We start from the raw sequence: 12,998 nt of genomic DNA on the forward strand, positions 1-12,998 counted from the left end.
GATTTGGAGAGCTAAGGAGCAGCTCCTGCAGCTACAACACCTGGCATCTTTTTTTCCCAATCCCTGGCCCCATCGCCTTCTATCTTATTTCACGGCAACAATGGAAACGGGCAACTGGCGAGGCTGGGGCAAAGGAATTCCTGAGCTCAGGTTTATGCATAGCTACCCGGCACAAGCAACCCGAATGCGAAATGCTTGTGATTTAAGTTTAAAGAGCCGTAGGAGAGGTTTAAGGTCAACAGAGTTTATTGCTTAAAAGTGGCAAGTTGGAACTGGGAGAAGGGTCGCCCATGGCAGATGAATACAATTAAGGGTTCGGTGGGCAGACTTGCAAAAAGCTTAAAAAGCCAGCTGGGCCTGCTAATTAAACGAAAACATTATTACCATTTGAGAATTTAATCTTGCAGACAAAATATTTTGAGTCAAGTATTAATTATGCCCTATTACTAATCCATGCGATCATAAGATAGATGTGGTCTCTGGGTCGCCAAACTGCCACATTTTCGGCACACCAATTGAAACCCAACTTTGCAGCGAATAATTTCAAGTTGTCTAGCTCCGGAGTTTGCCCATTGAGAAAGTTTTCCGGGTGAAACAATAACTGCAGCTGCTCATCACGCCCAACTTCTGCCCCAGACTCCTGGATACCCCAATCCCACACCCCGCCCATCACTGGTGCCACCTGTCGTTGGAGGCAGCAGCTCCTCCTGGTTTTTGGCAGATCCCGGCTTACGCCAGGTTGGGGAATTGCAAATAAATATTTCAACTGCAGTTGCAGATTATTTTAGTGCTACGGCAACTGGGAAAGTCGTAACAATGCGGAATGGCAGCAACTAAGGCAAACAGCTAGCCAGGTCCGGAGTAGCTCCTCTGGGGGGCAGCAACTTGGCTTAGATTTCTCCGGGGACCTATGATAAAGTGCTCCCCATAATGAAGACAAAATACGAAGCTGCCGAGAGGAGCCAACTTTATGGGGTGTTTTTGGGCAAGGTGCCCGCTATTTATTCAGCCTCGCACAATTTCAATTTGTATCTGCTCGTGTCCGTTCGATTACTTCCTGCTCAGATTGTAGTTCCTCAGATAGATGCCAGCGAGAACCTCCTGGATGCGGCGACGCCTCTTGTCCTGCATCAGTATGGAGACCAGGTGTTTGGGACTCAATCCCCTGTTGCTCTGGCGATCCAAGGCGTCGATCTCATCCTCGCTAACCACGTCCTCCTCGCGATCGTCGTCAGCCTGGCTGATTGGTCCATCGGGCACGGGAATCTCCGCATTTCCATCCTCGGCCGCGTTGACCACCTCCGAATCATCTTCAAAGAGACTTCCATCGCTCAGGTCGTCCAGGTTGAGTCCCTGCAGCAAATCGGAAATGGTGGGCACAAAGGCGCTGCGACGCGAGCTGGTGGAGTTGGAGCTGTTGGAGCTGGCGGGCAGGTAGATGCCCTGCATGTTGTTGGGGTTGATGATCAGGTAGGTGGGTCCTCCTCCCACAGTGTTCCAGTCCATGCCGGGAAACGGTGGCGGAGGACGGTGTTGGGGTGGTGGTGGTGGGTAGTACGGGTAGTAGGGATAGTTGGGGTTGTGGTGGTGGTGTCTATCCGATTCCTGATTCGAGCTGGGCTGCTGCACTATGATGATGGGTTGCTGGGAGTTGCGGTGGCTCTCCTGGTCGCCGCGCTTGATGTTCCACAGCAGGCGAGGAACGATCTTGGAGAAGGCTGTCCAGAGGCGAGTGTTGGATGAGTGTCCTCTGGGTTTTGTTCATATTGACTTACCATTCTCCTTTCTGTTCTTGCCACTGGAGGCCTGCTGGGCTGCACAAAAGGCAACCAGAGTTGCGAGGAGAATCAAGACGCTCAGGGTCCTCATGGTATGTCAATCGATAGCTGCTGGAGGTGACTGTGCTCATCCACTGGATATCCATTGCTATTTATACAAAAGAATTACTTCTGCCGAAAGTTCAGTTCGAATTTCACAGCCTAAATAGGTAACTGGGCATACTCGCAATTTATTCATATCAGCTCGTAAATCAACTTTGGCCCAACGCACTCCAGCCTCACGTTTATTACACTCGTAAAGTGAGTCTTTTGAATGGATTCACGGCTTTTCTTTCGCCCTCGGCCGCTTTCATGATCGATTTAGCACTAAGTAGTCTTCTACAGTTCATTTCAGATGTGTGTACTTTCAGTGCCGCTGGGCGCTAATGTGTTTAGTTTATAGTCGTCGTCGACGTAGATATTTATGATCTGTGTACAAAGGCCGGCAGATTGCCGATCGGATCTTTGCGAACTGAATTAGAGGACATTAGCCCCAGCATTAGAATCATTGAACTTGGGAAGAGTTTGGAAAGCCGGTGTTCTCGTATCCAAAAATATAAATAGATGACTAGTGGCTGAGCTATAGGTATAATAAAAATAAAAGCATGTTTCTCCTATACGGATGCCATTTGATTCGCCATAATAAATCCATTTCCTGTTTTCGGACTGGGCAAACAGGGCCAATGTTAAAAGAGCAAATACTATCTGAACGAATATCCGTTACCAGAGGCGGTAAAAGTAAAAGTTGAGACCATTTCATCCTGTGCAATCAAAGGCCAAAGACAACAATAAGTCCTGTGTATAGCACACGAGGTAAATATTATTTAAGAAATCAAAACACGTAGCCTACACAAAGTACAAATCGCACTCAATCAAAATCACCTCAAGACCGCACACAGTTCCAAAGCCTCCCAGATGGAATCCCGCCATTCAGACGGAGCAGTTCGAGTAGCAGTCGTAAGTAAAAATAAATAAGAGGCCACAGGACTCGAGCTGGAGCAGAGGGGCATCGGCAAACAGCAACAGGAGCCAAAACAGAGGACCCAAAACCCAGCACAGAAAACTGTCATGTACGAGGATTTAGCAGATTTAAATTCTATTAGGCCGGGCCAGAAAAGCTGGAGGGAGGAAAGTGGGAAAATAGCTGAAGAAAAACTGTGCGCAATCTTTCTGCTCCCAGAGTCCATGGAAATCGCTTTGAGAAACTGACATTTAATACTGACCACAGGCCGTTGGACAAGAGATTCTCTTGGTCGTGCTCGTCGTACATCTCGGCTTTTCTATGAAATGAATGGAAATTTATTTAGAGCTTTCAATACTGGCTAATAGAGAAATAATTAACTGAGGAGCCAGTGCAGCCTTAAATTAAATTACTTCTCTGTCAATGAGAAGGTCTACAGTATTAATTGCACAACAATTATGGGTTAGCTAGTCTGAGTTCTGAGTATTCAGATTTAACTAAGACATTGAAGGTTGTGGTAATATAACTCCCAATTGTGCTCTGATTTAACTTCTAGCTAACATTACCTAATCAGTATGTATCCTGTGTAGAAAAGAGGCCGTCATCCTTCTTATTATATCCTTCAAAAAGATTTACATCACTTTAAACTCATCAGCTCATGATGGCCAAGCATTACGCAGCCCCTATTAAAAATGATTTGGGCCAAAGCGGCGTCATTAAATGGACGTTGTGAGATAATTTGGGCCATCAAAGCCTAAAACCCAGTGGTGTCCAAGTGAGGGGGTGGTTATCCTTGAGGCCTCGCAGCTCCGGCCACTTAGCCTACATTTGGAACGGCCTGTGTGCAAACATTTATCGATTGCCGTGACAATCCAATTCGTTATGCTGAAATCTACGGGCTCCCACGGGCGGCCAGTCCACCAGTTTTAGAGGCACTGGAGGAGAGCTTTGTGCGGGGAGCTAGCTCTCTGTTCGGGCAAATACTAGCTACAAACGGCAAAAGAGACTGCACCTGCTGAGCCAGTATAGACCCCGGGTCCACCTCACTGGCACAAATTTGCATCTGCTCTAGCATTTTTAGGTAAATTGACAGTTAAGACGGAACTGGACCATCCACAGTTCAAATAGTGGGCGAGCAAAGCTTTCTGCCGCAGAAGGACGAGTGTTTTTGTGGTGACTTTGCCGATGCTGGGACCAAAGAACTCTCTGCTGCGTTTTGAGCTTAATTAAAGTTGTTGTGGTTTCGGCCAGCATCCAGCCGTGTTAATCTCCCTCATGCTCCAATGGCTGCAGATTGGGATAGGTGAAGGATTCCCTGAAATTGCCGGGCAATCTGTTGATTGGGCTTTAATCAACAGGCAAATCGAGGCATTTAATGAGACACTTCTCGCAATGCCGCACTAAAACTTAAAGTTATTGAAGAAGTGAAAGCGTGTTTGTTTTTTTTGTGCAGATAGTCACTTATTTTGATTGATGACAAAGGGTTATTCGCATCCAGTTTGGCAACACAGCACTGATATCACTGACATCCGCCCCCCAGTCGAAATGGCTTATCACAATCCAATTGCGAATCCCTGTTAGCTGCAAATACATTTGGACCTCAGCTGAAGCTGAGCTACCATTTGCACTACATGCCGCAGCTGCGACTGGTGATCCCAGATCGAAAAAGGCATTTCCCTCCATTTCCTGCGCGCTTCCTCTGTGCGCCAGTGTGCGTTTGTGTGTGTTTGTGTGTGGGCACACTGTGCTCCTGTCGCACTGCCAATTCACTTCCGGCGCTGGACAGCCTTGTTTAGCAGCGCACACACTGGAAGAAAATGTGTCCGGGCAGGGTGGGACTGGGTTGAGGAGATCATCCCGACTCAGGGCGGAAAATGAGCTGCTGATTTTCCCAGTGTGCCGAGTGGAGCCACTCAGCAGCGTACATTTTCGGCAGCACGCTTTTCCGCTTTGCCAACGCTGCAAGAACGGAGCACCAGCCACCCACTCGACCTTCCTTGGAGACGGAGCCTCGGCTCACTCAAGTTCAATAAGGATTTCCGTTTCAATTCGTGCGCAGCGCCTGCTTTCTGCTGCTGTCCATTTTCATTTATCGAATTTTTTACTTTGACGACCTTTAGGCCCCGGTCCCAAGTTTTTACACTTTTAGCGCCATCTTATCCCCCACCAAAGCCACCCACCCACCGCTGGAATTATTTATTTATTTTTACTTTGTGCTGATTTCATGCGTTTGCCCAGCGACTTTTTGGCGTTGCTCTTTGTGCTTGATTTGCTTTCCAATTTTCAATGTGTCACTTTATGAACACGACCATTAATCAAAAACAAAAATAAAATAAAGAGCAAACTGGGGCGGTGGCGTTGGCCAAGAAGGAAAAGTGAGCCAAGAAATTATTGCTTAAATAAGCGTGTTTTACCCCGGTAATGGACAGGACCTGTGAAATGAACCGACCACAGAAAGGGTCTGAGTTGGCATTTTCCCGGTGCTCTTATTGATTTTGCTTTCATGCGTCATTTGCGCGGACTCTGCTTTGCATGCCACGCCCCAATGCTCCAACGCCCCAATGCTACAATGCTTCGATGCAAAAGATTTTCGCGAGCTCATAATTTATTGGTTTCTCAGCCAGATCAGAAGCACGTTAAATAACTACAAATCAAATTATGGCGCGCTAAAGACTTAAGTGGAAATGGAGTGTTCGGAAAAAGGTTACTTTTCTTTCAGCCCGATATATTAAGATTGAGGTAGCTTTGGAAATCTCTTATCAGTATCGATGTTTTATCATGTATTTTCAATAAATACAAAATATAAACTTTCTGAGTCCAAGGTACAAGCGTCACGACCTCGTTAACAGGCGTGTTGATTAAAACCCACAAGCTAAAGTATCGCATGAATACTAACTGGAAATCTTCGTAAAACTTTACTTTACCTGGTGAGATTAGTAGTATCTACTGGTTTTGTTTATACGAACCACTTAATCGCTGTAAACGATCGTGAGGTGAAGAACCTCTTTAAGAGTGTGCCTTCAATTTGAGATTCTGATATTGTTTATTGCTTTCACTAGAAGAACTTTTTGGTGAAAAGTAAGATTTTAAAAACAGGTCAGGCGATACAACTTTAATACGATATCTTTATTCCAAAAACTGAAATAGGAAAATAGCTAAGTATACCCATTTCTAGGCCAACTTATTTAGCGCCTAGTCAAATTATTTAAAAATCTAGATAGGCAAGTGGCATAAAATTTAAATCAAACTTATCTAAGATGCTGGCAGCTGAGAAAATAAAACCCAGCGAGCGAGATGAAGACATTGCAATTTCAGCATTTTATTTCAAGTGTCAAGTGTCAACACGAAAATGATTAGATAGGCGTTGCCAACCAATAGGATTTATCTCCACCTCCCGACCAGGGGGCGTGCCCCGAAAAAGGAAATAAGAAATCCCATTACTCGGTCGGACATTCAGACACGAAGGAAAATGAGGAAAAACAGAAAGACAATCGAGGTAGTGTCAACGCCAGCTGCGACCGGAAAGAAACCCACCTCCATTCTCTAGTCCATTTTATGGTGCAGCTTTGATTTCAAAATATTATGATGACTCTTTAAGTTACAACCGCGCAGAAAGGCATTCGTGTTGATATTGAAATCATTTCTGGCTGCAGTCATCTCCACGCCCCCCGCCCTTTTCACGTCATCATCATTCTTATTTATGCATTTTTACTTCAAATTCGCCCGGCTTCATTCCCCTCCTAACTAGACTGGCAACCCGGCTCCACCCGTCTCCACCCACTCCACCTTCGCGGGTTTCCACGGTTTCGGTGTGGGGATGTGGACAGGTGTTTCTTGTAAAGTTGTGTTTCCTCCGTCTCAGCCGCGGGATGCGTGTGTATGTCTGAGTGGGCGGGATGGCAGAATCCCACCTTCTGTGGGCCATTTCGCAAGCTCCTCCGAAGTCTTCCGGCGAATCTCTTTCATTTGTGATGGCTCGGGGCAAAGGTTGTTGCCTTTATGACTTCTTCTCGGCTACGAGGCAATTTGGCATTTGTCTGGGGCCTTCGGATGGTTTATGTTTCTGCCATTGAGTGAAAATTTTATTGTGAGTAAGAGTAAAGATTCGTGTTTAGCTGTTTCTAGGCAATTCCCTAATTCATTATGGCCCAAAGATAAAACGCTTTTATTTAGTTTGTTTATGGGAATTTTAGTCTATTGAACTATTTGTTCTCTAATTTCAAAAGACTCATTTCTTTTAATTTCGGCGCAGATGTACAAAAACACTCTGCAGAATGAATAAAGGTCTTCTAACCAAATAGTATAAAACCAAAAAAGCATATAAATTGTAAGCCTTCGTCTCGTCTTTTTTCCTGTACTCCCCTTTCTCCCTACACTTCACCAAACTGACCACCTGCATTTCCGGTTTTGGTTCTTTTTGCCGTTGTAACTCAACTTTCGGGAAGGTTAAGGTTGCCAGACATTGAAATTAAATACGGCGAAATTGCGCTGCAATTATGCGGTGTCGGAGACATTGAAAAATTATGGCTCTGGGAATTTCTCGTTTTGCTAAGCGAAAGTTTCGCTTCCACCGCCCTCCGATGATTTATGTTTATGACTCCGTAAATGGAAAAGCTCTGGAGCTAAAGCCATAATAGCACTATTCGGCTGAAGGAAGGCTTTTGTGTGTCTGAACACTAATGGAAAGGAATTTTACTAGCATGTTTTAATTTGAGACCCAGAAGTTTCTTTGTTAAGCAGCAAATTTCTATTGAAGATATTATAAGGTTTTCCTCATTCTGAGAAATGTTAAGTTGTGAATTCATTAAGCCAAGCAGACGGGTAATGCATTCTGCAATCTGTTGCGGACAAAAGGTGGCCAGACTTCCCATCACACCATTCATATGGTTTCCTATAGTACCGCCGATTTCCCCAAACTCCCCCAAATGCAAGTTGCAAGTACCTAGTTGCTCGTATTATTTTCGCACTCCGCCGAACAACGCAAATTTCCAAACCCCGCCAAGTGAGTCACTAAAAAGTTGAGTTTTATTTGCCTTGCCAGGCACAACGCGTAAATTATTACACTTTCCCTCCGTTCCCAGCTCCTCCTCAGCAGTGCAGTTGAGTTTTTCCTCCATTTGGCCCGTGGATGTTGCTGTGTCTCCACCATTTAATTGCCACATGCAACACATGTTGCCGACGTCGCCGACGGCGGCAACGCCAAAACCGGCGAAAAAGGAAAGCTTGGAAAAATTAATAGACACAAACCATTTAAACCATTTTTTAATTTGCCCTTTGTGGGCGTCGGGCGACGGCATCCGCAACAATAACATTATGAAGGCCCCCAAAAAGCGGGGAGCGCTGGTGGGACAATTTTTTAACTTTCTGCGGTCCTAAAATTGCATGGCAATTGTGGGTAATGTTATGGATATTTTATGTGGGAAATAAGTAGATCCAGACGATTTGGGCAGGAGGCAGGAGGAGCAGAGAAAACGCTGGATGATTGCACTGAGGCAAAAATATGAATGGGCTAGACAGAAACGCTTAAAAAGCTGTGAAATATATATATATATATATAAAACCAACAAAAATATTACTCTGAAAAGGCATTTCAAGAGAAGATTTGGTACTTTGACTTTAATAGTTTAATATAACATTTGAAAAACTGGGCAGTGATTATCTTTAAGTTATTATATTTTTTTTAGCATTGCATCAAGAGTAACATCGGTTTGACTTTGAATTGACATGCCACCCAAAGTTGTAATATACGGAAATGAAGTCCGATGTGCAGCAGCTTCCGTCTAACATCTGACCTTTGGGTCAGACCTCCGGGTCACCAACAATGTGGAGCACTCGAATCGAGGCGCCTCGAATGCAAGTTGTTCTCCTTCGCTTTCGTCACATGCAAATTGGCATTCGCTGTGGCAACAGCTACCGGGCAAAAAACTGAAATTTCCAGACCGCGGGCCAGACCATTTGCAACTCCAACTGGAGTCCACATCCCCGACCAGCTGCCACGCTTGCCCCACTGCAACTGCCACGAGGAGGCGGTGGATTGGTGGGGAGTTGGGGAGCTATGGAGCTGGGGAGCTGCGAAGTTGGAGTTAAAAGGCCGCCCTGTGGCCATAAAAACTATGCACGACCACGGCGGCGACTGCGACTAGGAGCACTGCACTACTGCTGCTCCACTCGCTGTGTGCTCAAGTGGTATTGTTGGTAGAAAAAAAAAAGTGTATGCCTTTTATTTTTGGCGACTTTGGCGACGAAAACCAGAAAGCAGCGATACCAACAGCAAAACAGGCAAACAGCACAACAGCAGCTGAATTGCGGCACATTTGCAACTTTGCTGCCACTTCCACTGTCAAGTTGGCGTAAAATTTTTCATTTCGCATATGAAAGGAAGTGTGGGCGCCAGTTTTTCTGCCCCATACCGCCCCATACCTTCCCCCCAGCCTTCATTGTCATCATCTGGCAAAACTCCCCCAACTTTTCATCTGCCGTTTTCATTTCACATTTTATTAATTGCTCGAGTGCATTTTTGCGTCGGCGAAATGCCTGTGAAAAATTTTATTTCTGTTTGATGGAGCCTTTTGATCTTTCCCCCTTGGGACTGTTTAAGAAAATTAAAACTGTCAGACCTATAAGTTTGCTTATGGCGTTTGTCCCCATTTATCTAATAATTCGGCGGAAAAGTTGGGGCAAGGACAAATAGTTTGGTTTAAACTGCTTAATGACGTGTTTTTGTTAGTTAAGACAATGAAATAGTTTAAGTGAAGCTGCATAGGTCTATAAGAAATTGAAATCTAGAAGAGGAAAGGCATTTACAAGTCATACTTTAGATAACCGTCTTGCACCAAAGTTTCTTACAATTTTAACGCCTTTTTAGTTTAAGTTAGTGGGGATGAGGGGCACTGGTTCTATTTCCAGCTGCGAAAGGGACAAAAAAGAGAGGTAGACCCAGACCTCTGAAGACTCCTCCTTCGGCGGCTGTGTACGCCACTTTTGCTCAGTTTTTCGCGCTGTTTATGTTTTTTTTTTATTTTGACACGTTTTGGCATCTCGCCGAGGGAAGCGTAGGGAGTTTCGGTCCCTTGAGTGCGCCTGACGTTTTACATAAATTTGTGCTGGCTCAGCCCTGGAAATCCTGCCGCCTCCTTTGCCTCCATCGTGCTGTCATGTGACAAAAACGCGACAGTTTGCAAGGTCACGTCACATTAATTTGCTGACAATGATGTATTTAGGGTGGCCGGGACCTCGCATGGCTGGCATACTTAAAGTGCCGGCGATTAAGCTGCGCAATTCCAGCAATTCCGCTCTAGAATTTACCTTAATTTCTATACCCATCTTCTCTTCCAGAGCCTGAACATAAAAATGGGGAAGGAAATGGCCAAGGTGTGAAAAACGACAGAGGAAAATACGAGAAATCAAAATGCCTGCAATAAAGTTACAAGAATTGAATTCAATTCATTCACGGAGCACCAGGCTGAATCACATCCCAACCGAATGTTCGCCCACAATTGGAGCTCCAGCACTCGAGGAGCATCAAGGGGGCGAGGGGCACGGGTCGCGGCGCCCTGCAACAAATTATTTAAAAAGTTATTGCCGCATTAAGCGTCATGGTGTTAATAACAGTAAAACTTTATGTTGGCTGACACTGACTTTGATTTTATTGGCCAACCGATTTGGAATGGGCACAGCAGTCGGAACGCCGGAAACACCAGCTGCCGGAGGATCCATGGGGCTGCTGGCGGAAATGCCAATCGGTGAGTACAGTCGAGACCTATTTAGGTGTTTTAATTTTAAATATTATTTTCAAAAACTATTATGGTTTTTTTAAGAAATATGCTATAAGTGCAGGAATATCATATTTCAGCGAAGAGTTTGTAAAATAGCATTCTTGCTAGGAAAAATGTCCTTGCAAAACTGATATTTGTAGTTCACCTGTTACTTTCAATGGGAAATGTACGTTGCAATGTGTGCACTTCCCATGAAATACAATTTGTGCATTTCGACAAAAAGAGTCACATGAAAATGTTGAAATATATTAAAATGTATTTTCGGCACGTAACGAAGACAGCTTCGAAAGTGGAAGAAATTCGTGACCAAATTTTACATCGCATATGCATGGGTTAAGCTACATGGACATATGGGCAGATCTCGATCCAAATGCATTGTGTATGCAGGGAATTTCGAGATGAGAGCAGAACTCCGTGCACCGGCACCGATACAACTGCATTTGCATTTAGCAATCAACATGGAAATCAATCAACCGCAAAACGGAAAGGGTCATGATCCCGCAGTCAAACGGCTGTTCCTGCTCCTCGTTCTTGGCCAGCGCCGGCTGCTCAAGTATTTACCAATAACACAAAACCGTAACTAATAATTGTTGGGCCAAGGAAGTGGTCCGTCCAAAGACCGGAGACCGGAGACCAGAGACCTGAGAACCACCCGGCACCCACTCGACCACAACCAATTACGGAAAATTTACGCAAAGCGCCATTGATCCGTAGACTCCGGCCCGGCGACGTCATTAATAAACATGAGGTTGGTCATCAGCCGGAGAGGATGGGGCTCTGGTCAGGGATAAATGGGCGTGGGGCGGCGCACAGTCGGATGGAGATGGATGCTAAATCGAAGCTCCACGGCGGCTCTTTTGATAGATGACTGCATCTTCGGTCGCTCGGACACAACTGCTCCTCGGCGGCTGTTGCTGCTCATTACCATTGCTGATTGGCCGAGACCCGGACCCACTATATACAATATCTACAAGATACACCGCTCACCTGTGCGTGTGTGGTCCCTCTGAAGGGGCTTTGTTTTTTTTTCCTGCTCGTCTGGCGAGCATAACAAATTATCTGGTTGCTGTGAGCCGTCAACTTGATTTCAGCATTTGGAAGGCGGCAACAATATATATGGCCCAACATCCAGATAGCAGCACACACTCAAAAATATTCATGCCTGAAATCTCATTTTTACTTTAACTTTAGCTAGTAATTATGGTCAATACTTAGGAAATGGGATTTGAATTTTATGTTCCTTACGTACGTTATTTAAGCTACCACTACCACTACCATCTGTATTTGTATCTCCATCTGTATCTGCAGCTGTATCTGTTTATCTGTATCCGTAGATATATTTAGTTGTCTGCTGTTGAACATATTGAACATATTTTGCGATACGTAAATACCGACAAGTGACTGCCATATTTCATTTGACCGTGGGCACGTTGAAACGTTTTTCGAATCGCTCTGCAGCGAATAAAAAATTACTTCGAACCACATTGGTCCCCTTTCGACCAAGTTGCCGAGCTGGCTTTACTCTGTATTTAAATTGATAATGTTAAGGCCCAGACCGTTTAAATGGTCGTATAAATCGTTTTGAAATGTGCGTTGAAAACTGGCCCATGGATCGAATGGCCAGACCCTCCATCCTCCAATAAGCCCATGGGTTTACATGATATATGTGCGACAGTTAGCATTTTGGAGGTCAAGTGGTGTCTGCCCAGATAAATGTTATGTACACCGGGTTTCGATTGGGAATCTGGGATGTTCTTGAAAAAGGAGTACTATGTCTAGCCTTAATTTTAGTTAAGCTACCAATTTAATTCAGATAAAACGTGCTTTGGATGCAGTTTTACAACTGACCAAAATCTAATTATATTTCTTTATAAGCTGAACAATTTTATTTGATTTTTGCAGAGCACTAATCTGTGCTTTTTTTAGCCAATACATCGCATAAAATTTGGAATAAATTTTCCAAACGATTTGCAAAATGCACAGCGTGGCCCACTTTTACCTTCTAGCAGCGAAGTGTCTTGCGTTCGAACAAGTTAATAACTCGCCCCCACTTCCCCCTTTATCTGGTGCTGAAAAACTCGGGCTGAAAACCTGATATGAATGGGTATTAGATGTTGTTGTGTTGCCAGAAACAGTGGCCAGCACAATAAATTGGACGCGAAACTACGGGAATGCATGTAATTTGGCCCGAGCTCGGAGGCGATTCCACAGCACCATAAAATCACCATTTAAAGTGCCGGTAGCTGGGACTTTCGATGGTAATCAAAAGTAAATACGACACTTAACCACAGCTGCTGGCTGGAAATTAAAGTGCAGCTGTAGGAAAGGAGTGCGCAAAAAAAAAGATACTTGTGGCGCTTGGAAAAACTTTATTAAATGATGATCGATCGGAATTTAATTAGCTACAAATGAATTAATTTACAAATGGAAACATATTTTGCTCAT

General features: G+C 44.6%; 2 protein-coding genes across 2 annotated transcripts in view; one reads left to right on the forward strand and one right to left on the reverse strand.

Moving 5' to 3' along the window:
• LOC6613605 (discoidin domain-containing receptor 2) overlaps positions 1 to 12,998 on the forward strand; it is a 69,893-nt gene that overhangs the window by 9,365 nt on the left and 47,530 nt on the right. The window contains exon 2 of the mRNA XM_032717935.1: positions 10,114 to 10,520. Coding sequence (XP_032573826.1) covers positions 10,187 to 10,520 — 334 coding nt within the window. The 5' untranslated portion in view covers positions 10,114 to 10,186. The remainder of the gene's footprint in view (positions 1 to 10,113; positions 10,521 to 12,998) is intronic.
• On the reverse strand, positions 968 to 1,894 carry LOC6613604. The gene is made up of 2 exons (XM_002038038.2): positions 1,776 to 1,894; positions 968 to 1,718 (listed from the first exon to the last, which is right to left on the reverse strand). The coding sequence occupies exons 1-2, from the start codon at positions 1,867 to 1,869 to the stop codon at positions 1,051 to 1,053; spliced, it is 762 nt and encodes a 253-aa protein (XP_002038074.1). The 5' UTR covers positions 1,870 to 1,894; the 3' UTR covers positions 968 to 1,050.

Source organism: Drosophila sechellia, chromosome 2L (genome assembly GCF_004382195.2).
Source record: "Drosophila sechellia strain sech25 chromosome 2L, ASM438219v1, whole genome shotgun sequence".
NCBI lineage: Eukaryota > Metazoa > Arthropoda > Insecta > Diptera > Drosophilidae > Drosophila > Drosophila sechellia.

Coding starts and splice junctions, on each gene's coding strand:
- LOC6613604 (XM_002038038.2), bottom strand. CDS start 1,869: ATGAGGACCCTGAGCGTCTTGATTCTCCTCGCAACTCTGGTTGCCTTT. Junction 1,719..1,775: donor CAAGAACAGAAAGGAGAATG/GTAAGTCAATAT, acceptor GCCTCTGGACAG/CCTTCTCCAAGATCGTTCCT.